This window comes from Solanum tuberosum, unplaced genomic scaffold, assembly GCF_000226075.1.
Source record: "Solanum tuberosum cultivar DM 1-3 516 R44 unplaced genomic scaffold, SolTub_3.0 scf00155, whole genome shotgun sequence".
In the NCBI taxonomy this organism is placed as follows: Eukaryota; Viridiplantae; Streptophyta; class Magnoliopsida; order Solanales; family Solanaceae; genus Solanum; species Solanum tuberosum.
This window is the reverse complement of record NW_006239081.1, coordinates 337,925-364,666: the sequence shown is the minus strand read 5'-3', so window position 1 is coordinate 364,666 and position 26,742 is coordinate 337,925. Positions and strand designations below refer to the sequence as shown.

The 26,742-nt window shown below is 34.1% G+C and overlaps 2 protein-coding genes across 2 annotated transcripts in view; one reads left to right on the top strand and one right to left on the bottom strand.

Annotated features, from left to right (window-relative positions):
• The window catches only part of LOC102596338 (protein tesmin/TSO1-like CXC 5), a 12,629-nt gene extending 823 nt beyond the window's left edge, over window positions 1-11,806 (top strand). The window contains exons 2-9 of the mRNA XM_006353404.2: window positions 22-208; window positions 1,274-1,384; window positions 3,804-3,981; window positions 4,550-4,906; window positions 5,359-5,459; window positions 5,535-5,629; window positions 7,116-7,538; window positions 11,353-11,806. Coding sequence (XP_006353466.2) covers window positions 22-208; window positions 1,274-1,384; window positions 3,804-3,981; window positions 4,550-4,906; window positions 5,359-5,459; window positions 5,535-5,629; window positions 7,116-7,538; window positions 11,353-11,600 — 1,700 coding nt within the window. The 3' untranslated portion in view covers window positions 11,601-11,806. The remainder of the gene's footprint in view (window positions 1-21; window positions 209-1,273; window positions 1,385-3,803; window positions 3,982-4,549; window positions 4,907-5,358; window positions 5,460-5,534; window positions 5,630-7,115; window positions 7,539-11,352) is intronic.
• A 656-nt stretch (window positions 11,807-12,462) lies between these two features.
• Window positions 12,463-22,175, bottom strand: LOC102596014 (peroxisomal fatty acid beta-oxidation multifunctional protein AIM1). Its single transcript, XM_006353403.2, has 18 exons — window positions 21,960-22,175; window positions 21,805-21,876; window positions 20,569-20,631; window positions 20,423-20,479; window positions 20,218-20,285; window positions 20,054-20,135; window positions 19,900-19,955; window positions 19,117-19,419; window positions 17,946-18,032; window positions 17,146-17,320; window positions 16,661-16,782; window positions 16,318-16,481; window positions 15,409-15,663; window positions 14,531-14,652; window positions 14,335-14,456; window positions 14,068-14,216; window positions 13,552-13,690; window positions 12,463-12,811 (listed from the first exon to the last, which is right to left on the bottom strand). The coding sequence occupies exons 1-18, from the start codon at window positions 22,051-22,053 to the stop codon at window positions 12,767-12,769; spliced, it is 2,175 nt and encodes a 724-aa protein (XP_006353465.1). The 5' UTR covers window positions 22,054-22,175; the 3' UTR covers window positions 12,463-12,766.
• Window positions 22,176-26,742: the final 4,567 nt, after the last annotated feature.

The window sequence follows — 26,742 nt, the reverse complement described above, 5'->3', positions numbered from 1 at the left end:
CGCCGCCCGCCGTTACGGCTGTGACGGAGAAGAGTCAGAAGATTCAGCCGTTAGTAATGACGACGTCTGGTACACAAATCGTACCAGTGAAGCTAACGCCGGTGCAAAGGCCACAATTACAGCCGCCACCACAGCCGCAGCAACATATAGTGTTGATGCCGATGAAACAAACGGCGGTGCCTCCGAATCATCCTTCAATACGACCTCCGTAAGTATCTATGGTTCACTGGAAAAGAAGGTTTCTTTTTTAGCTCATGTCACTGAAATTTGGCAGGATTAGAGGAAATGGTGGTTGGAAGTTTGTTATAAACTCTATAATTTGTTTGCTATCTGCTAAAGATTGCCTCTTTAAGCATGTAGGAAGAGAATATGGGACACCTCTAGGGCTTTGGTTCAATAGCAAAGGTTTTACAGTCTAGATTTATGGTTGGCCCACGCCACTGAGTTTCTAAATTTGAAATAACAGATTTCTTGGTTATACGAAAAAATTCAGAATTTGAGATTCCTTTCACAAAATCGGGCAGTGTTGCTAGGGATAAGTCAAGCTTTTCTGGTGGAATTGGGATAGATAATTAATCAGTAGTTTGTTGTGTAGGTTAGTGTCAGATAAAAAGGATAGAAATGAGTTTTGTTTCTTGAATCCCCGAGGAGACGGGGATAGGTGAGAGGCCGAGAGGGAAGAAAATGTTTGGATTTGCCTTCTTGTTATTTATATTTCATTTGATCCAGTTTGGCTCTCTGTTTCTATATTTTGTTTGATTGTGAGGCTATACATGACTTTAGAGATGATAATCATGATCCCTTGCTTGCAACCTTGTAAGTCATTTTGCAGCTGACTTGCTAACTTATGGAAAGAAACAATATTTGTACACGTATAGGCATGCTTCACCCGGATTGGCATCCATTTTGCTTGTCAGTGTACTTTACATTCAAACTGTTAACCTTATATTAATTTGTGGTTAGCCATCTAACATGTCTTTGATTAGTTGATCATATTACCTTCTGCCTTCTTGGTCCTAAATTTGCCGATAAGTTTTGAAATCATTTTCAGAATACCTGATGATGCTTGTCTCACATCGCTCTGGCTTGAAATTGGACATAATATTCAGAGAGCTCTCTTGCTTTGCTCCCCTCAAACATGTTAAATTTTGGGTGTGTTTGTGGGCTCTAGGCAAATTTTTGGAGCTCTGAATTATAAAGCTGTGACAGGGAGCACTTTTATGTTAGCTTAGACTTAATATGATCTATATGATGCTAATACTCACTGTTTCAGGAAACCAGAATCTCCAAGAGCACGTCCAAGGCAAAGTGCTAGTGAAGTAAAAGATGGTACTCCTAAAAAGCAAAAGCAGTGCAACTGCAAACACTCTCGATGTTTAAAGTTGTAAGTACTACCTCTTTCTCATTCAGAACTTATGTCGAAAATCTCAAAAATAACTAAAATTTATTAATTGATGGCAAATACATGAAGGTGATACTGGTAAGCTCTGAAATTTCCATTTTCCGCTTTTTGCTGACAAAACATTTGTTGGAAGGAATATACATGAGGTAATGACCATTAGAAAACCCTATAATTATTTAACTCCCATACTCTTCAGAGTATACTAGACTTTTCAATATTTGAGCACAAAGCCATAGATTTATCATAAATCAAGTAGACAACTTCCAATATTTCAGTAACCACCCTCCAGAAAGAAAATTACCAAAGGAGGAAAGCAATTAAAGAAGAAGAGCTATATATTAACTTAATATTTTTTTCTAAATCTTGGAATGGGAAATGAAAGAAGAATAGCAAGTCCTGATCATTTCAAGAAGATAACCTATTATCAAGGTGTTCAAATATCATAATCATGATTTTCCATAGAAAAAACTATCGTCAAGGTGATCCAACCAAAGAAGTGCTAAGACATCAGTGTAGAAATTTCTTTGTTTGTTGGGAAGCATATATTTGAGGGAACTTGCTAATGATTGTTCTGTTGCCTGGTTTACAAGACTTATCTTGGGGTTGATTAATCTTTGTCTAAACAATTTGGCATCAATATTGCCTGTGTATTCCCCAAATATTTTGCTATTTATAGGAATTTGAAAGATTGTGAGAATGGTCATATAAAGTGAGGGATCATGTACAAGGTGACTAGAGTTTGGTTAGGATTAAAAACCAATTGTGGAATGTCCTAAAATCTCGGTTTTCTCTCACATGAAGAAAGATTTAATATTTAACAGATGATTCTTATTTTCTGTCTCATTGTTCTTGTTTCTCATGTTGTTTTCTTTCTCATCTGTCACTTACTTTTTGTTGATAAGAGATATTTCCCTTCTGTGAAAGATATTGTGTATATTGAAATTAACATATTTCATTTTCCAAACAAAAGTCGTCATAATATTGTCAACTCAACAATTCCCAACAGGAAGGTTTAATATATGGGAAATATGACACATGCCATATGTTTAATCCCTGTTCTAAAGAAGCTATTAATTTTTTCCTAGGGTTTATTGGTAATTTTGCAAAAGGAAGGATAATAATGAGATTAAAGCCTAGTCCATCACTTATATTTACCTTCCATATGCTTTTTTGGGCCTTTTTGAATCTGCTCAAGTAGGCAAACTTTCATTTGCAGGAGCATATGTCCATTATTTTCTCTTTGTGTCATAGTACTGACTGTCTTTGCATTAATCTTCTGAGCACAAGGACATAGTGGTAAAACTTTAGGAAAAGGAATTATCTAACCACACAAGATATCCAGCCAATGATGACTAGATAGATGTCTACATGGATGGTACATAGGGGTTTTTGTGGTGGTTATTGAAGTAAAACCATAACCAAAATCATATCTGCGCAGGTTTTGGAAAATATAAAACCAAAACCACACATTTGTTGTAAAAGACCACATGTTTCAGTACTTAAATTAGGTTGTGGGTGTTAGGTAGATGGTTTGGGCAGTTTTAGTATAGATTATAGTTTAGTTGTTTAGGGTTAAACATTACACTAAAAAGTTTGGGTTTTGAGTTATATGACATTACATTAGGAGTTCAAAGTATAGGGTCTAAAGTATAAACAGATAAGTTTTAGGGTTTGAAATTTATGTTTTTGTGCTTTACATGGAAGTTTGGGGTTTATACATAATACAAATATGTGAAAAATTTACCAGCTAAAGCCCACATATAAAACCACAGTTTTTAGTAAATTCACTCCTTGCAAAAGTGGACCTTTTGGCAATTAGGTTCTAGCCATGAATAAATGGGCTATTTGTTTCAAAGTGGCCATGCAATGTATTCGGTCTGTATTTCGAAAATGGAGGATTTGTTTGAGTTTTTGAAGCTATATTATACATCAAATCAAAATAAACCACCACATTTGTTTTCTACGGTTGAAAACCAACCCATGTAAAAAGTCAGTTTGTGGGACATTGGTCTATTTCAGAGAGGTAAGGTGATTGCATTTCTTTTTTTTCACAGTAAGGGTGCTGGTAATATTTATATATAATCCCATTTTCTGTTATTTTTCATGTATTTAAAATTGTTTCACGTCTATGCGTTACTATACTATTAGAATCGCTTTCTACAAAGTATGGATTGGATGTCATGTTTTTGTATTATAAGATTAGGAGATATACAAGGTGTTCGTGTTCTGTCAATATGTAAAGTGTCTTCTAATTTACTACTTTATCCTGGTGATTATTTGTTTTCTTAAGTTACTCAATATTTGTCGGGTGTTTTGCTGATAGTATTTGAATGAACAACACAGCATTAGATCTTATGTGATGTGCTTTTTTCTCTGCTTTCTTTCAATTGTTTTGGGTCAGGTATTGTGAATGCTTTGCATCTGGAGTATACTGTGATGGGTGCAATTGTAACAATTGTCATAACAATGTTGAAAATGAGCCTGCTAGGCGCGAAGCAGTTGAAGCTACTTTAGAGCGTAATCCACATGCATTCAGGCCTAAAATTGCCAGCAGTCCACATGGAGCTCGAGATAATAAGGTACTTTTTGAAATTAAGTTGATTCGTAGATGATGCTTTCTTAAAATTTGAATTGTTCATAAAAAATATTTTCTGGTTTAAAGATGTCCTACTCTCACTGATGTCCTTGTGGTCTAAGATACTATGGCTTTATTGCGATCTCTCTTTAGGAATGACCTAGTTAAAAATTGCTTTCTGAAAAAGTAGGAAATGCAATATAATCAATAATAACTTGAACTTTTCGAGCTTGAGAAGTCAATATAGATCATTTTCTACTTTGACTTTGAGCTTGAATTGAGCTTGTAAATGTAAATGCATGTGGTTACTCAAGCTTGCATTTGAATAGGGATATGTTGACTTAATCTTGGAATCTGTGCCTTCTCTATCTATATTCCGTGTACTACGTGTAGGAGTAAAAGAAGGTGCTTCTATGCAAGCTATTCTCATAACAATGCACCTTTGAATATTAGTTTGATAGAGAAAGCATCACATCAAAGTTAAAGTTGAAATTTGAAGTAAATCAAAGTAGCTCCATTTGTTGTTTCTTCATCTATTTGATAACTTTTGAACTGCGCCTAAATCCTTTTAGGAGGAAACTGGGGATGGTTTAGTCTTGGCAAAGCATAACAAAGGATGCCACTGCAAGAAATCAGGTTGCCTCAAGAAGTACTGTGAGTGCTTCCAAGCCAATATTCTTTGCTCTGAAAATTGTAAATGCATGGACTGCAAAAATTTTGAAGGAAGTGAAGAGAGGCAGGCTCTTTTTCATGGAGATCATGCAAACAATATGGCATATCTCCAACAGGCAGCAAATGCTGCGATCACAGGTGCCATTGGATCTTCTGGTTATGGATCTCCTCCAGTGAATAGGAAAAGAAAGAGCCAGGAACTGTTCTTTGCGTCAACAATTAAGGACCCTGTTCACAGGCATGGACAACTCCAACAGGTAAACAATATTTTTCCACCATTGAGTCGATGCATTTTCAACTGTATGATTAGTGAAGAATGTTTGAGTTCCTTCTCATATTAACCACCGGGCAACACTGCATTGCTGATAATAGTTGATTGCACAGGGGCATGGTTTCATCTGAGAAAAGGCATTTAACTACTACATGATTTTTTTTTCTGGATTTAGAGTCTGTTTGGATTGGCTTATTTTAAGTGATTTTAAGCCAAATAGCTTTTAAGCATTTTTTTAGTGTGTGGATAAATTTTAGAAGTGGTTATAAGCACATTTTAAGCTAAAATGGTGAAAATAAGCCAAAAGCCAATTCAAAGAGGCTCTTATTCTCGTCATATTTTTGCTTAATATAAGCAGGAGTGACAATTCGCAGTTGACTCTGCTTTAATTTTTTTAGAAAATAATTGATGGATGAAATAACATACTGTATTATACAGGGGAACCATATTAAATCTTCTGTCCTACCTTCACTGTCTTCAAGTCCTGGTCCATGTGTTGGAAATGCTACAACAGTGGGTCCTTCCAAGTTTACTTACAGGTAGCAGTAACTGCCTCCTAAGAAATTAACCTGTACTGCTCATTCAGCAAACTAATCGTTATGTCATGGTTGAAGGTCTCTGTTGGAAGACCTCATCCAACCGCAGGACTTGAAGGAACTTTGCTCAGTTTTAGTTGTATATTCAGGAGAAGCAGCAAAGATGCTGGCAGGTATATATGGATATCTTCTAAGTACATTTGATTACTTGTATGACCAATACTTTTGGTGCATCTTATTTTGTTATATTGATTCCAGCGTTTTGTTTTCTTTAAAATCATAAATTGAGTTTCCTTTGGGAAGTGTGGAGTTACTAAGAATTTTTTTTCTGGCATGTTTTTCTATCTCTCGCTTTACTACTTAGCTAAGCCTTTCTCCTTCTTGATGCTTGGGAAACATATAAGGCATCTTTGGGATGAATATTAGTTTCTCCAAAAATAATTATAGGTTATTTTTGTTGCACTTGAGCCGAGGGTCTTTCAAAAATAACCTCTTTACCTCCACAAGGTAGGGGTAAGGTCTACGTACACACTACCCTCCCTATACCCCACTTGTAGGATTACATTGGATATGTTGTTGTTGTTTCCTACTGAAGAACTTGTTTAGTCAATATACCTTTCTGCCTCTAAACTAAATGTAAATGAAGTTTAACAGATTGCTTCTAATGGAATCAAAGGCGGACTTAGGATTAGGAAGCTCCGGGTGTCGCACTGCTTTGAACAGTAACACGTATGCAACATTTTGGGGAAGTGGTATCAATATTCACAGAGGAAAACTATAATTAATATTTATCAACAATTTTTAACACAAAATAAAGCCTTGTCTACTTGGTGTAGACGTATAGTTAAGTTCTTCGTTAGAAGAGGTCAAGGGTTCTATGCTACATAGCCACAACATCTTTAACACTGAATGCAGCATGCTAGAATTTTAAAAAGTGAACCCAACAGGATTCGAATTTGCATCACAAGAAGTAGAACCTGAGGTTTAGTCATTGGTACCTTATGCTCAATTTTATATATATATATATATATATATATATATATATATATACAGAGTTTCAACCGAGACGTCCGGGTGCCTGGCAACCCCGCCCTTCTACATAGATCCTCCCCTGAATGGAATAGATCACCAGTTTTTTTTTTGTCTCTGCTGATATTTGAACAGCAGTCTCCTGTAGCTTTTTCCACTTCATTGACTACTAAGCAACACCCTTATGTGCTCATTGAAGTGAAACTCATTTCTTTTCTTCCTCTCCCACCTAGTGTTTAAGTGGAGGTTCTTATGCTATTATACATGTTTTCTACTTTGGAGTATCTGTAAGATTTAAAGCAGAATTATTTGAGTTTCCGCAATTGGGGTTAAGCAGAAACTACATTTAGGTTCCACCGTTACCAGACATCCATTATGGTACCTTATCAAAAATAAACCACAAATCTTTTGTTTTGGGCTTGGGACAGGCAATGTGAGTTCATATTGTACTTTAAGGTTCGCATAGTTATGTGGTGAACATGGATTGATTGCACAAGTCAGATCTTATGTTGGGATAGTTAATATCCTTTCATCTGGTGGTTCTACCATGTCTTTTTGTGTGATTTTATGACTGGTTTGCTGTATATGGTGTACAATCATTTTACTGTTTAGATGTTGTAATGCTTTCAGATGAAAAGGATGCTTCAAAAAAACAGGCTGAGGGGCAGACAGAAGCTTCCCTTGCTTCGTCAACTCAGGAGCGAGTACAGAACCAGAAAGATTCTGGTTCTGAGAAGGATATGCTTGATTGTTGTTCGAGTGGGGACCAGGGTGAGAAAATCAGCATGGAAGAGTCTAGTTTGGATGGTGCTGATGTATCAAAAAGAAGACCAATGTCTCCTGGGACATTAGCACTAATGTGTGATGAATCAGATACCATGTTTGCAGCTGCCATTACTTCCCCTAATGATCTAGCAACTCTTGGATGTAATACATCCTCTCAATTGCCCCATGGGCAGGGCATGACGGAGACATATGCAGAGCAGGAAAGGATTGTATTGACGAAATTTCGTGATTGTCTTAATAGACTTGTCACTCTAGGAGAAATAAAAGGTAATTTTTTTTCTTTTCTTTTCTGCCTAAATCTGGTCCTGATTCACTGAATAAGTAGCTGTTGCCAAAAACCGCATCAGTGAAAACATACATGAGCCCCAAAATACCTTACTATACGTTCTATGACATCTGGTTTAACTATTGTTTTCTAATACAAAGGTGAGACTAATTCCCAAGTATAACCCAACAATAATTTTAATGTGATCAATCTTCTCTTGGAAATAATTAATATATGCAAGTATCCTGACCAGCTTTCCTGAGGTACATTGTATAATGTTGGACATGTTTACTTTTGTAGCCTATAGCGTTCTGAGAAATAAACGTATCAAATATGAAAATTGATAAGGTGCATGCACATTCAAGTTTTAGTCATTCTTTAATGTATTTTGAAGGATCATTGTGAACTGCTCAAATCCATATCATTTCCCATTCCATACAGCTAAATCAAGTTAACATAATTGTGTAGTTTACATAGTTTATGATAACCCACGACCAGACTCCTTGCATACACCATAAATTAGACATCCTAAGCTACTGTTGTAAAAGAGTGGAGATTTGAGGGATTCCATTAATCAGTAATCCTTTTGAAGTGGAGTTATCCTTTCTCCTAAATTTGCATGGTAAGCTTAGTTCCTTTTTTCTACGAAATATCCTTGCTCACTTTCACTTAACACCTGGTAACTGGTTTTTTCCCTATATATGTAAGGTAGGAAGTCTGTTTACATATTGTAAATGTACTGGGTTGGTGCTACATTGAAAGCATTACATCTATAGACCTCCAAACGAACTCATGGCATTGTTCAAATCATTTACATCTTTCTGTTTACCCCAAAAGAATATAGTATTTGTGCATCTATGCTTTAGTCTATAAAGCAAGATCTTGTTCTTCAAAGCATCTCCTGTTTCCTTCTCTCTGGAGTGACCACAGTATGTCAGCGGCAGTGGTATCTTGAAATTTTCTTACTGATTGGGACTTTGTTTCCCCTTTCAACATAGAAAAACTTTTGGAGATGCTTTAAAGGAATGCATCACATATTTTTAGCTACTTCACAGTGAAGGAGCAAGTGACGGATTGTCTCTTCCTGTCTACCATGCAGCAACCTGTGCACAGTAGTCCTCTCTTCTATGTAAGTTAGCTATTCTAGCTCCAGAATCTACTGTCCAAACAAAAGGGGATACTTTCAGAGGCTCTGTCTTTCTTATTGCTTTCCAAGGAACGAATTCAGCTTGTCTCTCTCCCAAGTAACTGTATCTATCTCATATTAGTTCCACATATTCTTACAACTTGCTTGAAAGCTGGTTAATGAACCATCCATCTACTGGTTGCAAAGACATAACTTTTATGCAATCACAGAATCAATTATTATTCTCGTCGCCCGTAAGAAGACTGAAGGGGAAGTTAGATTAGACTGATTGTGGTGCCTAAGCGTAGATAGTCAAATAACTATGCTTAGCTTTCAAAAAGTTACAGGATAAATTAGAATGTAGTACACAATATTAAAATAAAGTGGTCAACATTGGGGAGTACTACCAGAATGATACGCGATAGAAGATAATCAATAGAGTGAAAGGAAAGTTTTATAGAACAAATGTGAAACCGACAATGCAATATAGGAGAGAAAGTTGGGTCTGAAATGCTCAGGATACCTGCAAGATGAATATCATAGATAAAACTACAAAACTTAAGATAGACGTGTGATCAACAAGATAGACTAGATTGTAAATGACCACATTTGATGGAGGGTTCAAGTAGGTTGCCTGAGACAATTCTGTTGTATCCTGCATAGCCTCTATATGCACTGGTTAGTAGGCGTAACAATATGGATGATTAAATGTGATAACAGAAGAAGAGATAGAGTGATAGACCTGAATCACATGGAGGGAAATAGTCTCAAAAATTAAAATCTCTCAGAATTCCCTGTAGACTTATTTATTAAAGATTGATTATATTGTCTGAATATCAAGTGGTATTTTTGATTAAATTTGTAAGTTTAGTGGTTGATTATAATGTCCCTGATTAAAAAAAAGAAGGTGGTATAGCATCGTTTTGTGCTTGGTGTAAAATGGAACAATTAGATCAGGCTGAATCTATTTTAGAATAGTTATGAAAGAAATGACTTCTGCCCATTAGTGAAGGGATTCATATTTTCCATTTTGGTGGAGCATGTTCTCCTTAGGAAATATTTGTCTGTAACCGATAATCAAACATCACAATGACTTATTTACAGAAAGTATTATGTCATACCAAACACACCCTAGATAAAGGATCCAGATAATTGATACAATTGTTGGGATTAAATCAGTTATCTGGGAAAAGGTAAGTGTGAGATTCATAGAGCCTGTAACATGCCTTAGAAAGACAAATAATTTCCTAGTGGATTGAGATGGGCCTAAATCAAATGATATGGATTTAGAGTATTCATAATGTCGACACAAACTGATTTGTGGTTGAGGCTTAGTTGACTGTTGTTTGATTTTATTGATTTGGAATTCTCATCAACAATATATCTGCAAAGCTCGAGGTACTACTACTAGCACCGTCTTGCCATTTTCTTTTGTAACTCGGATCAATTCTACTTTACACACTTGTTTTTAAATACTGCTCTACTTGAGCCAAGGGTCTATCAGAAACAGTCTCTTTGCCTCTACAAGGTAGGGGTAAGGCTGCGTTCACACTAGCCTTCCCAGACCCCCCTTGTGGGATTACACTCGGTACGTTGTTGTTCTGTTGTTGCACACTTACAAGGTTATGATGAATTAGAACATGTGTCTCATTCATCTCTTTTATAGAAACTATTTACCTGGCTCCTCGAAACAAATAGGAAAGGACGCATCGCAGACTTGCAGTGTCTTTGAATGATCACATAACCTGTGTGTACTATCTGGCTCTTAAATTCCTAATATATATAGCCTGTTTACTTTTTCATGTTATTTTTTTATATGGCTAATTATTTAAATATTCCTCAATCCCTGCTAATTTATATTAAAACTTCAATAATACAACTTGGAGCTTTTTTTGTGTTCAACTATCCGATGTCATGAACAGAGGGGCTCGAGTAATCTTAGATTCACATTGTAGAAAGCTCATTATGGGGTCTTTAGCAATGATGGATTGTTAGCTCTCCTTACCAAAGGTGTGACTCCATTCTCGAGCTCGAAACCACGATCTCTAGTTAAGGGTTGGTAGAACTTAGAACTATTTGTGATGTACTTAGTATAGTTAGGGGTCGTTTGGTAGAGATGTAGAGCTTATAAAAATAATGCTAAATAGAGTGTATTAGTAACACTTGCATTAATAATGCATGTATTAGTAATGCTTCGCATTAATTATACTATCTTATGCATTGTTTGGTTTGGTGTATTAAAAATAGGATGTATTGCATAAAAATATTTATTTACAAAGATACACTTCACAATTATGGTGGAAAAGATGTAAAAAAGATTTTGAGGAGGCATTGGGGTCTTTAACCATGCTAATGCATGCATTAAATCCCTTTGCATTACTAATACCTAGAAATCCATGGTATTAGTAATACACTCCTCAATACACAATAGAGCGTATAACTAATGCAAGCATTGGTTATACATAGCATGAAAAAGTATATCAAACAAGGCATTACTAATACACAAAGTTAATACATGCATTATTTTTGCTAATACACTCTACCAAACGACCCCTTGCAGTATGATTTATGCTTGTTTCTTATGCAACTGCAATGCGCCCCCACCCCACCCACCCCCTCCTCTCTGTTACTGACCACTGTGTTTCATTTGGAATCATATTATGTTACTAACCATCTATTTCAAATTACAGAAAAAAAATGTTCTTCAATGGTGCGGGGTATTGACTTCGTTGATCAAAAGGATATGATTGGTAATGGTTTTACTACGACTGAAACAAGGAATCAACATGATTCTTTTAACAATGATGTTTCCAATTCTCCTCTTCCTCAGCCAAGAACAACTCAGATGTTTAGTTCAGTAGCAACTACTGCTAATAATAACGCGCTTCCTAAAGTTCATCGTCCAGATGAGAATGGGGATGTCAAGCCAACAATCTGAAAGAAAAATTATAGTTAGCTTTAGAATGAGATTTGCCTGTAAACTGCTGCATCTTTGTAATATTAGGCGCTTTTATTCATTCAGTCTTTTCTTTGATGTAGCAGCAAAATTCATCAAGGCCCCCATTTGTTAGAACTAACAAGCCTTGTAACTTCTTAGCACATTTACTTTAGTGCAATTTCAATCAAAAATTGCATTTTGTTCAACTTCCCCTTGTATGTATATCTGTCAGCTAAATTGTACCTGGGGTGTCAGATGTGCGGGTTGGACTGAATTGTGCTGGATTATAGCAAAATGAGTCGATAAATATGTCATGATTTAATATGCGTTAAAGTTTTGTTTTGGTCAATTTGAACTAAATTAATAAAACATGGGGTGGGGAGTGGGGTGATGTTGGATATATAAGAAAATAAATCTTAGTGATGCGTTTTAAAGTTGTGTAATATCACTAGTGGGATGATCGTTATAAATGGTATTAGAGTCGCTCTACGCACACGTGCAGGACTTAATGTTTAAACTTGAGTGAGATAAACTACCGATGTAAAAAATTGTTAAATCCATAACTTTTTGTGTCTTCATCCGTGATTTAAATTAGTAAAAATCTTCTTAAATGAATCGTTCAGGCATGTCTTTGCTTTAGTATGTTAAGCTTGTTTTAATAGAGACTGATTATTTCTAATAGTGGCTTTTGTCGAATGGAAGATTGCAACTTTGGAAACAATTAGTGAGTAGTAAGAAATATCGCCCCAATTTGTTGATAGTCTATCGAAAACAACCTCTCTACCCTACAAAGGTAGGGGTAAGGTCGGTATATATCCTAGACACCTGAACTGAGTCAAAACAGGAGTTTCAAACACAGGTATAGCTTAAACTTCGTAGAGGTGTCTATTAGGTTATTCTAGAAATAAGAAATAACATATAAGAGTTGAAATGTTTTCCAACATTATTCAAAAAATTAAGCAATCTGCAACATCCTTGTCCATAGCCAATACCACTAAGCTTGGACTTGAAACTGAGGTGTTTAAGACTACTAACAGTTCCCACCCTGACCAGAGGAGGTAACATTATGCATGTACCATTAAAACATATGAACCATAACGATGAAAAGGTCAAAGTAGGTGCCTTTCTATATTCCACAGTATCTGAAGTCGTAAATGTATTGCTTACTACATGCGTGACCTTGATGCTGAAGACGTAGCAGCAGGAGCGCTCTGCAGAATAAGAATTGATGTTATCAGTTAGTTAACATTTGACAAAAATAGCAAGCTATCAGAGTTCAAAATGTGTGTCTAATTGCCAACAGGCAGTTATAAGTTGTCCCTAGTTGAACAGATAGGTGATGAAATTGACCAAAAAAGAATTCTTCGTGTATCATCTGTTATTCCAATTTCCAACTATCTCGCAGTTACCCACAAATATAGTTGTTAGTCCCATCTTTTGATCATGCCTATCCAGATTCTCTTGATCTAGTTGACGAGACAAGCAGTCCCGTGACCGTGGAAAACTATATCATTAACTTCCCTTGTTCTTTCTTCCCCCATAAACTGAACTAAAAGTAAGATGGTTTTACCCATGGAGCCATGACTTACATCTTGTCTATCGGAAACAATCTCTCTATCCCACAAAGGTAGGGGTAAGGTTTGTGTAAATCCAACCCTCCCCAGACTCCACTTGTCAGATTACACTTCGATATGCTGTTGTTGAAGCCATGACTAACATTTCTGCTTTACATGGTTTGTTGACAGTGGATGTTCATAATTATGGGTTATGTATTTCTTATTATTGACACATTGAATAATCTAACAAAGTAATTAGTAGTTACATCTGCCGAGATCATTACTTATTGGAGTTAATAATTAATTGCAGATATCAGTGATCAACTTGCCTAGCTAAGACGAACAGGTAAAAAGATCTTATATTGCATGGTAGATCTCTAAGATCAAGTTCTTACCAAGGGAATGCCCTTTGCTGCTCTCTCTTCCAAGAACTTTGATGGCTTGAAGAAATTACCATATAATTCTGACCACTTGCGGAGACTTTTATATATATGACCAGCCCCAACAGTATCTCCCCAGAAAACAATGCCACCTCTGCAAAAAAAATAATCATTGCAAGAAAGATTATAAGAAATTCTCTAATTTCTGTGGAAATTAAAAAAATAAAACATAAACCAGTTGCAAAGTACAGCAAAAAGGTTTGAACAGCTGGTGATTTTTCGTCTTCTCTCCATCCGTTTCCATTCCTCTTCACCAATTAATTTTAACGATCCCCTTGTCTCTTGGGTATATCATTCTCTATTAAGCATATAAAACTACACCCCATTCATACCAAGCCAAACAGGAGATATTTTGATGTTAGCTCATGTTGTTCATACTTCAGAATCAGTAGTTATCCCAAGCTAGCGAAGAGTAAGTATTTGACTTATTGTTGGAAGAAAATGATGCTGATTTCACAGTACAGTACCAACCTGTAAGATGGGAAACTCATTCCAAGTACAGAAGCGACATCAAGGTCTGATGGTCGGATTACAACCCCCTCATCCAAAACACGACATGCCTCGTTCACAACAGGAAAGAGTATCATCTCAACAATTTCTTGATCAGTGATAGATATTGGCTGCCATAAATTGAAAACGAAGACACTGGTTATTGCGAGGGGATTTAGATTTTGACAAACCCTTCAAAACTGATAATTAAATCATGATTTGAGATTTTCTTTTGTTAGCCGATGATACCTTTCCTCCAGGCATAATATTAGTGAGCCTTCTGGACTCCTCAATAATTGGAAGCACTGAAGGATCAGGTCTTGCCTTCTCTCCCTTCTTGTAAATATAGTATCCTTTTCCATTATTTTTACCTGCATCACCAGTGAAATTAGGATGAACAATACCTAGAAAACAACAAAACAGAGGATGAAACTTGCAACATTACCATTTCGACCACTTTTTATTAGAAGGTCAAGCAATGGAGACTTAAATATTCTATCAGGAAAAGCCGAACTATTCTCTTTCCCTGTTGCAATAGCAACTCCATATCCAGCTAAATCCTGAAGCCTGCAAAATGAATAAGCAAATTACTTTACATGCCTACCAACATAACTATTGCTTGCAGCAGGCAGGCTGCTGTATGTGGAAGGAAAACTAGTTAGATTGTTGATTCTCCCCCAAAATCTACAACATGTTATTTTACCTCACAGCTGCTTTTATCTTCCCAAGCGAATAAATAAGATTATAGTACCTCCGACCAAAGTGAAAGGGACAGGATATCATGTATGCATTATATCCTCATTCCCTGCATATGATACAACACTCTTTCAACCTGTCCTCCTCTCTTCCCACCCACCCCCTCCTCAATGTATGCCGGTCTCTCTCTTAATTTGTGTGTTCTTTTTGTGAGAGTGTGGGAAGACAGCCTCCAATTTCTCTCTCCGAAAATAATTCCTTATGTTCTGTTTCTTAATTATTTACCCATCACCATCTGCACCACCTTCCACATGTAGGCCACCCAATACCAATGCCAGATGCCACAACTATCAATCTCAATATCAGTCAGCAAATGCTCCACCAATACCAAAATTTGCACGCCAACATTCTAGCACTTTCATGTATATCTAATTTCATCTTCTGGATGTATCATCACAGTTATCTAGGTGCATTTAAAAATTTGAATCATTTAAGTACATTAATTATCTTAAAGCTGTGTAAGTCAAAGACACCATGAAGATTAGCATTTGCAAATTGCAAAGAACTGCTGACTAGTTTACTATATCTCTCACTTGAAAAAACGGTAACTTTGTGGAAGAGAATTACTGGAATGGACCGATGGGGAGACCAAAGCTAATGATTTGTGCATCAATCCTGTAGACATCCACTCCAAGATTCGCAAGAAATTGTGCACTCTGGGCATATGGAAAGAATGTCCTATTGACAGCAAAACCAGTACAGTTTCCCACTACAACAGGTACTTTCTTTATTGTTTTGCCAACAGCCATGAGATCGAGGATTGCTTGGGCAGATGTCTTCTCCGTCCGGATTATCTCTAGCAGAGGCATCACATGAGCAGGACTGACCATAGAAAAAAATCAGTTAGCAATTACAACAAAAAAAAGTGATCCAACAGAATCATCACAAGGATTTTCTATTTCAAAGAAACAAAGAAAAAAAGGAGCAATTAGCTTGGTAGACTGTTTTCTCCCCCTTTTGTATGGTAAACTCCACCTGTAACCCCACAATCCCAGGTCCAACAATGGCTCTTCCCAAATTGCTCCATGGATCACTCCCCAATCTTATAGTTGGAGGTTGGGTCTTTATTGCTAGGTTCTCCCTTCTGAGTTTTAGATTGCTAGGCAGCAGGACAAATGGCTTTAGCTTTATATCTCCCCAATATCACTTTTAAAAAGTAGAAAACGACAGAGACGAATTGAAGAAAGATATTCCAAATTTTCTAGGAGCAAAACCCAAAAATGGAAACTATATAAAGACACGTGAAAGTTAATCACCTGACATCCCATATAACAGTTTGTTCCACATTTATTCTATTTTCCAGATTATATTGAATCTTCTTTTCTATGTAGTGGTCATATTCACCTCAACAAACCAAAGTATTTGATAACTTTTAGACTTGAAAATCAGCTGTACAGGTTCATAGAGGTCAATTTCGCTTGATTAGTAGGGTTCACCTTCATTATAGAACTAAAGTTACACGGCAAGAATTGTAACCTGAAAAAGTGGGCTCCTATAACCCGATCTTGAGAGCTCGTCTTTTTCCCAATTACGTTGAGGTCGATAGTAGATGTATTGGATGCCAAAATACAGTGGGGAGGACAAACCTTCTCAATATCAATGAAGATTTGTTGTTTTAGAGGAACATTTTCAATGACAGCCTACAAACAAGACAGAACTGTTTCAAAAACAACAAATTTCAACAGATGATGAATAGTAGAATTCTGTTCGACAATTTTATAGACCAGGAAAATAGAAAAGCCAAGCGAAGAAGCAAGAAGGGAAAGAAGAAACCATTCTGTGGAACATTACTTGAGCAAAGTATAGGTTCAGTAGTTACCTCAATGACCATATCCACATCCTTAAATTCTGAGTAATCTAGTACACCTTTAACCATTGAGAAAGCTTTGTTTGCTTTGTCCTGCTGCAACTTCTTTCTCGCTACCAAACCTCGGATATTTGCTGTAACATAAGGTACTCCACATAAGTTTCTAACTTCCAAAATCATAAGATGACTGTAAAGATGAAAGGTCAAAAGGCCTCACAATCTCGAAATCTATCAGAACATTTATCAGTCATCAACTACAACAATATACCCAGTGTAGTCCCACAAAGTGGGGTCTGGGGGAGGGTAGAGTGTAAATAGACTTTATCCCTACCGCAGAGGTAGAGAGACTGTTTTTGATAGACCCTCGGCTCAAGGAAAAACAGTCCAAAGCAGTTCAGAAAAAGAATCAACAAAAGTGAAATCATAACAAAGCATCCTGAATAGTAACAACAACAAAATAAGATATAATAAAATCCCACTGAAAGAAGATTAATAACCTTCAACTGTTTTTATCCCCTTCTGAAGATACTCGGGATTAATTTCCTTGATAATAACAAATATGTTGCTCAGAACAAGAGAGGTAGCTATGCCTGAACCCATTAAACCTCCACCTATTATGGCAACTTTCTTCACTGGCCTTGGTTTCAGACCAATATCAGTTACATTAGGTACCTGAACCATTTAGGAATAAAAATATAATTCAGAAATATGATAGAATTGATTGTCCATTGAGGAAACAGATATCTAAGTAACTTTCTTAATAAAGTCAAACTAGCCCTAGAGCAGGAGCACAAAAGCCATAGAAGTGATCAGAAACAAATCTATTATAACAAGTATGAAATTCTATTTATATACAAGAGATCAAAACTCCATGTTACTTCTCATTCGTGAAATCATACTGATAACGAACTTTCACTAGCTGATGGACACCAAGTAAAGCCATCCCTAAGTTAAACCTCAAGTATATGGAACATACCAAATCAAGCTTGCATTATAAACAAACAACAGATCCCTACCTTGCTTCTCAATCATGTGATCATTCTTATCAATGAGAAGCTTTGCATTAAAGACAGGCAGTTCTGCACACAACAGCTAATGCACTAATATTTTTAATATAAGATCAGGTAATAATAAGAGAGAATCTTTAACCAAGTTTACTATGCTGAAAATTAAATTTTTAAGAGCCTGAATCAAGTTTACTGTTCTCAACAAATATACTTCGAACGAATTTTAAGCTTCAAGATAGCATCAGTACACAACAGGTACCATGTGCTCAGCGGTGAAGCATAATTTGTACCTTTGATGTAGCCCGTTGGGCAAAAAATACATGAACAAGACCTCTTGATGTATCTGATAATACAAGGTCCTCAAAAACTTTAGCTTCCTGCAAAAGACTTAAAACAAGTTTGTTAATCCATCTTGATCCATTTGTCTCAAATGGCTACATGGATAAAGACTGAGTTAGGCCTCATTGTTTTTATTAACATTAAGACATCTGAATATTAAGATGCGCATTAAGATTTATATGTCTAAGTATGAATACACATCCAAATATTAAGATGTTGTATTAAGATATGAATACTAAATAATTAAGATTGGTTGTTTTTTTAACAACTGAATATATAAAATTAGTTTTTGTTTACGAATTAATAAATATAAAGTTTAATAAAATACTAAATTAATTTATTACTATATCAACAAACTAGTTTTACAAAATTATATGGTGGTTGGATGTGATGGTGGTGGTGATGATGGTTGGCAGTGGTGGCGGTGGTGCTGGATGAGAATGAAGTTGGCTGATGGTGGTATTGTGGGTAGTATCTAGTGGTGATGGTGGTAGTTGGTGGTGGCAACTAATAGTTGTGGTAGATGATAGTGATAGTTAATAGTGGTGGTGAATGATGACGGCGGTCGACAATATACAATGGTGATTGAGATGGTGGTGATTGCTAGTAGTGATTGGTGGTTGTAGTAATGGTGGCTAGTGGTGATGATTATAAATGGTAGCTAAAGATGGTGACAACTAATAGTAGTGATTGGCAGCGGTGGTGGTTATGAGTGAGGATGGTGGTTATGAGTAATGGGTGGTGCGTAGTGGTAGTTGATAATGGAGGGCGATGACGGTAGCTATGAGTGGGTTGAATTGGTGAAAAATAGGCATCTTAATGACATTAAGACTTTGTTACAATAATCATTCAAATGTATTTAGACCCATTAAGTGATTATAAAACATTGGTTAAGATCTTAATAATTACGATAAAAAATTAAAAAATAAACCGCCTTAATAACTGAGATATGAATGATTAAGTTAAGACCTATATTAAGTGCAAACAAATGAGGTCTTAGCTACCTTTCTCGACACTATTTGCAATTATCTGGATTTTGTTAACAAAAAGTGGGAAAATGTTGTCCTTTTCTGAAGAGAGATGTGTATAGATTATAGTATTAATTGACCAAGCAACATATACCTTGAGAACCCCATTATATCCACCATGGACTATGCCTTCTTCAATTACATCAAGGCATGCCAAGTGCTGAGGCATATTCCGAGCAGTTTGCTTCACTTGTTTCCTAGCCAACTTCAGAACTTCATGTGCTTCTGAAAGGGAACCAATTTTGTCAATCCTATGAAGGGAACGCATCCAACGTTTGCGCCTTTCTGCAATATCAAGAGCCCACTGTCTAGCTACTTTTAACAACTCTTTGGAAGGGACAACTGCATCAATAAGACCTAGCTTCTCCCCCTCTTCTGACATTATTGGTTTGGATGTCTGCAAGAAGTTGTTCACATTAATTAGGCAATTGTCCCCACAAATTAATGTTTTTAAATTGATTTACAAATTTGAGTAAGAAGCAACTCAATAGTTCTGCATGTATTGCAAACTTAATGGAGGATAATGTGTGGACAACTTATTAAAGTTAAAACCCAACAATCACAATCAGAGAAAAAGCAGAGCTTGAAGTAGTACATGTATAAGGATATACTAATACTTTTGTCCCTTCTTATTTCTTATCCTTTTTGGTTGCTATCACGAATGTCATCCAGAATCACCATCTAATGCTGAGAATAACTATAAAATTTTCTGTTTAAGATGATGCACCTGTTGAGCGAATTATTTGTCCAACAGTTACTTTGTAAATGAATTAATTGCCAATGGTTAAACATAAGGATCTATAGAAACTTTACCCCACACACCAAGACAACTTTTCACAATTGTCAGCTTTTTAAATCATGAAGATGAATGACTTACCATCATCATATCAATAGCCTTTGGCAACCCTATAAGCCTTGGAAGTCGTTGTGTACCTTGAGAAGAAACATTATCGCTATGCTCAATAAAATCTAAAAATGAAAAGAAATTTAACCTATATGCAACTTCAATGAGCAGTAAGTGGCTGAGTTACCTCCAGAGCCAGGAAGAACTCCAAGGCTAAGCTCTGGCAACCCAAGTTGTGTTCTTGGTGCAGCAATGCGTGCATGGCATCCCTGCCAAAAGAATGCATTACATAATTAAATCACAAGGAAAAAGTTAAGCATATGGACAGCACATTTTATAGAGACCACAAACCAATGCCAATTCCAAGCCACCTCCAAGACAAAGTCCTTCCACAGCAGCCACTGCAGGCTTCTTTCCATCTAAAGTTACAAATCGAAATGATCAACAGAAGTATAAATAACAATTGATACCAAGATGACACGAAGAAGCACAATGAGATGCTACAGTAAGCCATCTTAAGATTTGAAATCCTAATTCGGACCAACAGTTCTCTTACCTTCCATAATGTTCATCACGAGATCAACAGAAACATCAGGCAATAGAGAAACATCATCTGCAACCCATCCAAATTCCAATTTTCAAAACAAAGGTTCAGGGGACACAATAACAAACTGCAAAAAGACCAAATGAAAGTGATCCTACCTGTTTTATGAACCTTTTCAAAAACATTGATGTCAAAACCACCAGAAAACCGCCCACCATATCCTGCAGTAAATCAATGAGAACATAAACAAAAAATGAAGAGGGAAGACCGACACACAAAAAACAGAGAAAAGCACAAAGGACATGAACCATGAAGCAGAAAAAGGAAACTAACACTTTTTAAAAAAAAAATAAGGTACAGAAAAGTAGGAAATTTCATCAAATACAAAAGTAGATTTCATTTTACTAACAATCATAACTGAAATTCAATGAAACATCAGCTTCACAATGCATAATGCGTAATTCATAAAGTTTAACTAAATTCCTAATTTAATCACTATTTACTGATACTAAATTCAAACCAAAATCAAACATATCAAATAAAGAATTTTTAATCATAACTGAAATTCATCAAAACATCAGCTTCGCAATTCATAATTCAAAATGTTTAACTAAATTCCTAAATAAATTACTGTTTATGATACTAAATTCTACTCAAAATCAAACAGCTCAAACAAAGTTTTTTTTAATCAATAAAAACAGTTACTAGCAATCATAAAACGAAACATTAGCTTCACAATTCGTAATGCATAATCCATAGTTTAACTAAATTCCTAAATTAATCACTATTTACTGATACTAAATTCAAACCAAAATCAAACAGATCAAATAAAGAATTTATCTTTTTTATCAAAAAAAAAAAAGTTACTAGCAATCATAACTGAAATTCATCGAAACATCAGCTTCGCAATTCGTAATTCAAAATGTTTAACTAAATTCCTAAATTAATCGCTATTTACTGATATTAAATTCTATCCAAAATCAAACAGCTCAAACAAAAATTTCTTTTCGAGGAAAAAAAAGACAGTTAATAGCAATCATAGCTGAAATTCATCCATACATCAGCTCCGCAAAGCGCAATTCAGAAAGCTTAACTAAACTCCTAAATTAATCACTATCTACTGATACTAAATTCCATCCAAAATCAAACAGATCAAACAAAAATTTCATTTAAACAAAAAAAAAAACAGTTACTAGCAATCATAACAAAAAATTCATTGAAACATCAGCTCCGCAAATCGCAATTCAGAAAAGTTTAACCAAATTCCTAAATCGATCACTATTTACTGATAGCACCAAATCCTATCCAAAATCAAACAGATCAAACGAAAGATTTTTTTATGACGAAGAAATCAATCAAATAGAAGAAGAATAAGAGAAGATCAAGAGCTTTACCAGTCAGAACAATAGCTTTGACATCATTTCTCATAGCTGCCTCGTTCCATTTCTCCTTTAATCCAGCGAAAACTACAACCAAATCAAAACTCAAAATCAAAATTCCCCTTAAACAAAACAAATCAAAATTCCGTTTCGATGAATTTTAAGCTTACTCTGAATAGCAAGAGCATTCACCGGCGGATTGACGAATGTGATAACCGCAACGCCGTCGTTCCCAACCTCCATCGTCACTTTTGCTTTCGCCATTTTCAACGAAAATTATTAATCTTAGCTCAAAAAATTGGGAATTGAATGAAGAAAATTGGATTTATTTTGGAATTCGATTAAATGAATTTCATGTAGATTTTGATTAATTTGAAAGAAGCGGGCCACTTGAGAAGGATGTTAGTACACGAGTCAAAGCTGATGCAATTAATATACAAAAATTTTAAAAATAAAATAAACGTGGAGTATTATTTTTACAAAATAAAAATAAAATATTTCTTAAGATTTGAGATTATTAATGTATGGGAAAATATTTGAACTATCCACGAGTATTTTGATGGAATGATTGGTATTTTTAAGTTATTGTTAATAAGAGAATTGAGGTCGAATAGTAATTAGGGGCCGTTTGGTTACTGGTTAGAGTTATGCAGGTATTAGTTATACATGATTTAGTTATGCAGGTATTAGTTATGCAGGGTTTAGTTATGCAGGTATTAATTATGCAGGTATTAGTTATGCAGGGTTTAATTATGCGGGCATTAGCTATGTGGATATTAGTTATGTAGGTATTATTTAGTTATGTAGAGATTACAATACATGAATTATTAACTATTATATTAAATTTGTAGTAAATTATTAATATATATTATTTATAAAATAATAATACATGCTAATAAAATGTGGAATATATTGAATAATATACAATGCTAATATTTTTTATTTTTTTTAATCAACATTGGACCATGTCCATTTATTCATCAAAAAATAATAAAAATGTGTCCAAACAAGGTCCAAGAGTGACCAAGTCGGTCAACAAAAATAGACAAAAACAAAAACAACTAAACTGAAAAATAATCTAATTTGGAAACAAAAAAAATCCTAAACTGATAGAACAACTCCAGCATAATGCTAATATTTGATTAGCATATGTACCGTCAAAAATATACAATCAAATCTCTAATATTAAAAAAAATATTTATATTTGCATAAATAAATAAAAACGGTAAATATAAAAAAAAATGAAAATAGTCTATATATAAAAAGAAATAAAAACAACAAACGTAGATAGGAAAACAGTAAAGTTTCCAATTTAAAAAAATAAAAGAAATTAAAAGAAATGAAAATGATCTATATATAAAAAATAAAAATAAAACAACAAACGTATATAGGAAACAATAAAGTTTCCAATAAAAAAAAATAAAAAAAATTAATAGGGTAAATATGTAATTTATCATTTTAATACATGTATAACTAATACCACATAACTTATTCCACATTCTACCCTGCAGAACTTTATACATAGATTCCATCATAAGTTATGTTGGTATTAATTATGTAGGACTACAAAAAATGACAACCAAAACACCGTATAAATTAATACATGAATAACTTTTATACAACATTTAAATTCTTACCAACCAAACATGGTATAAGTTATGTTGACTTTTATACCTAATACAAAACTTCTACCAAACACAGTAAAGTTAATGCAACTTTTTATACATGAATAAGATGTCTCTTATAAAGTAACCAAACGACCCTTAGTGTGATGTGAAATTTTCCAATAAATTAAATGCTTTTCAATTCTTGATGTTAACAAATAACAAGTTCTTTTATAGCTGTCTTTATCATTAATTAAAGGGAAAAGGACAAATATATCCTCGAATTATCGTAAATGGTATGCAGATACCCTCCATCATACTATTGGGACACTAATGTCCCTGCCGTCTAAAAACCAGAGTATATATGCCCTTCACTTTAACGGAAGACTAAATAGGGACACGTGGCGCAATCTTATCCATTGATCCGATATTTAATCGGAAGATAAGATTATGACACGTGCATGTCCGTTAGTATAAAGGGTATATATGCTCTAGTTTTTGGACAGCAGGGGCACTAATGTCCCAAAAGTATGACGAAGGGTATCTACATACCATTTACGATAGTTTGGGGTTATATTTGTCCTTTTTCCCTTAATTAAATTCTAGCATGAAATAATAGACTTTAAGTGTTTAAATATTTTGAGAAATTTTTTTCAATATATTTCTTGGTTAATTCACTATAAATTAAAGTTATCCTTACTCGAAACTTCGTTAATTGAGGAAAAACAACAAAACTTTTTCTTAATAAGGGGGTAAAATTACTCAATTTCGAAGAGTAACTTTGACCATTTTTACTCGTCTTTTTAACGAAGGAAACGGTTTTTTTTTTCTTTTTTTGGTAAATGCCATTTTCTTTGTTTTGATTTATACAATTTTTTTAGTAAGTTAAAAACAATGATATCCAATTTTTAAAATCTTTATTTTTCTCTTAATTTTCGGGCTTAAATCATACGTCTTTGTATAAATTGGGACGAAAAAAATATTAATCAGGTAAACTAATTATTTTAAAAATTAATTCTTTAGCTAATTTTGGTAACAGAACTTTTTTTCTCGAGTTCTTTAATGTATTATAAATAGGAGAGTATATCAAATTGCCAACAAAAGACTTTGGTTTAGCTAAAAAAAATGTATTTATTTGGCATACCATTTTTTTTTTGACATGTGAAAGAGTTCATAAAATAATATGCATTAATAGCAACAAAGGTAAATGTTGCATTATTATATATATATATGTATGTATATGAAAAAACAATAAATATTATATTTCGAATTCATAAAGATAAGTATTTTTAGTATTGTTGTAAAAGGAAAAAAAAGTTTTATATAATGTTATGTACCGATTTTTTTTTATCACTGTTGTAAATTGTAACTTGTAAGAATACAACGGGCTATATGCGACTGAAAACTTAAAAATCTAGTTATGTAGGTGTAATGTAGAATTGTGGACGATATTTTTGTACCTTTAAAAAATCTCTCTAAATTACAATTTTCACGACTATTACATTTCAACTTCAAACTACATAAGGCTGACTAGATGTATAAAGTTGCCACTTACAATATATTTCAATACAAGATTTAGTTATTCATATATTATAGTTATTTCACTTTTTATCATGTATAAAATAATAGATAGATTCTCTCATAATAATACATGTATTAGTTATACTATAAGAAAGAGATGATATCGTCACTTTTGCTTTCGCCATTTTCAACGAAAATTATTGATCTTAGCTCAAAAATTTGGGAATTGAATGAAGAAAATTGAATTTATATTGGAATTCGATTGAATGAATTTACTGTAGATTTTGATCAATTTGAAATAAGCGGGTCACGTGAGAAGGATGTTAGTACACGAGTCAAAGTTGACGCAATTAATATACAAAATTTTAAAAATAAAATAAACGTGGAGTATTATTTTTACAAAAAAAATAAAAATATTTCTTAAAATTTGAGATTATTAATGTGTGGGAAAATATTTGAACCATCCACGAGTATTTTGATGGAATGATTGGTATTTTTATGTTATTGTTAATAAGAGAATTGAGGTCGAATAGTAATTAGTGTGATGTGAAATTTTCCAATAAATTAAATGCTTTTCAATTCTTGATGTTAACAAATAACAAGTTCTTTTATAGTTGTCTTTATCATTAATTAAATTCTAGCATGGAATAATAGACTTTAAGTGTTTAAATATTTTGAGAAAAATTATTCAATATATTTCTTGGTTAATTTACTATAAATTAAAGTTATCCTTACTCGAAACTTTGTTAATTGAGGAAAAAACAACAAAACTTTTGCTTAATAAGGGGAAAATTACTCAATTTCAAAGAGTAACTTTGACCATTTTTACTCTTGTTTTTTTAATGAAGGAAACGGTTTTTTTTCTTCTTTTTTTGGCAAGTGTCATTTTCTTATGTGATTTTTTTATCAAGTTAAAAACAATGATATCTTTAATTAATTTTTAAAATCTTTATTTCTTTCTTAAATTTCGTTCTTAATCATATACCTTTATATAAATTGGGACGAAAAAAATATTATTCGGATAAAAGTAATTATTTTAAAAGTTAACTCTTTAGCTAATTTTGGTAAAAGATTATTTTTTTGCGATTTCTTTAATGTATAACTATTTGTATAGACATGAATATTGGTGAATAGTCATTTTTCATGTTTTGTAAAAGAAGCATTTGGACTATATTGCCTTTATTGGAGTACCCGATGAAACTTTGTTCATGGGTAGTTCTATAACAATCAAATTGAAAGTTATGGAAAGGTTCTTCCGAAAAGGACATTTGACAAGGTGATGACTCTAAACAATGTTTGTATCACACAAAATTGTAAGAAATAGGAATAAAATATTTGTGAGTAAAAGCAACCTCGCAAAGAGCTTTTCAAACTCAATATTTTTATTTGTTCCTACTTGCTTGAGTCAAACTGTTTGTGACATAAACACTTGGGGCATGTCAATTACAAAACCTTGTAAGGAAAACTGATCAACTTAGAAGTTTTGTCTAACTTTGAGTGCAATAAATAAAAATGTCAACTTTGTGTGGAATCTAAGTATGCTGAGCATTCTTATAAATCTGTTGAAAGGAATTCTAATCCCTTAGAATTGATTTACACTGACATTTGTGATATGAAGGAAACACCATCTCATGGTGGAAAAAAGTATATCGTAACTTTCATTGACAATTGCATTAGAAACGACTATGCCTATTTGCTGAATGGTAAGGATGAAACAATAGAAATGTCTAGACAATATAATATTGAAGTTGAAAATCAGTTGGGAAAAAGATAAGAAGTGATAGGGATGGAGAATATAAATCTCCTTTTGCATAAATATGTTTGGAAA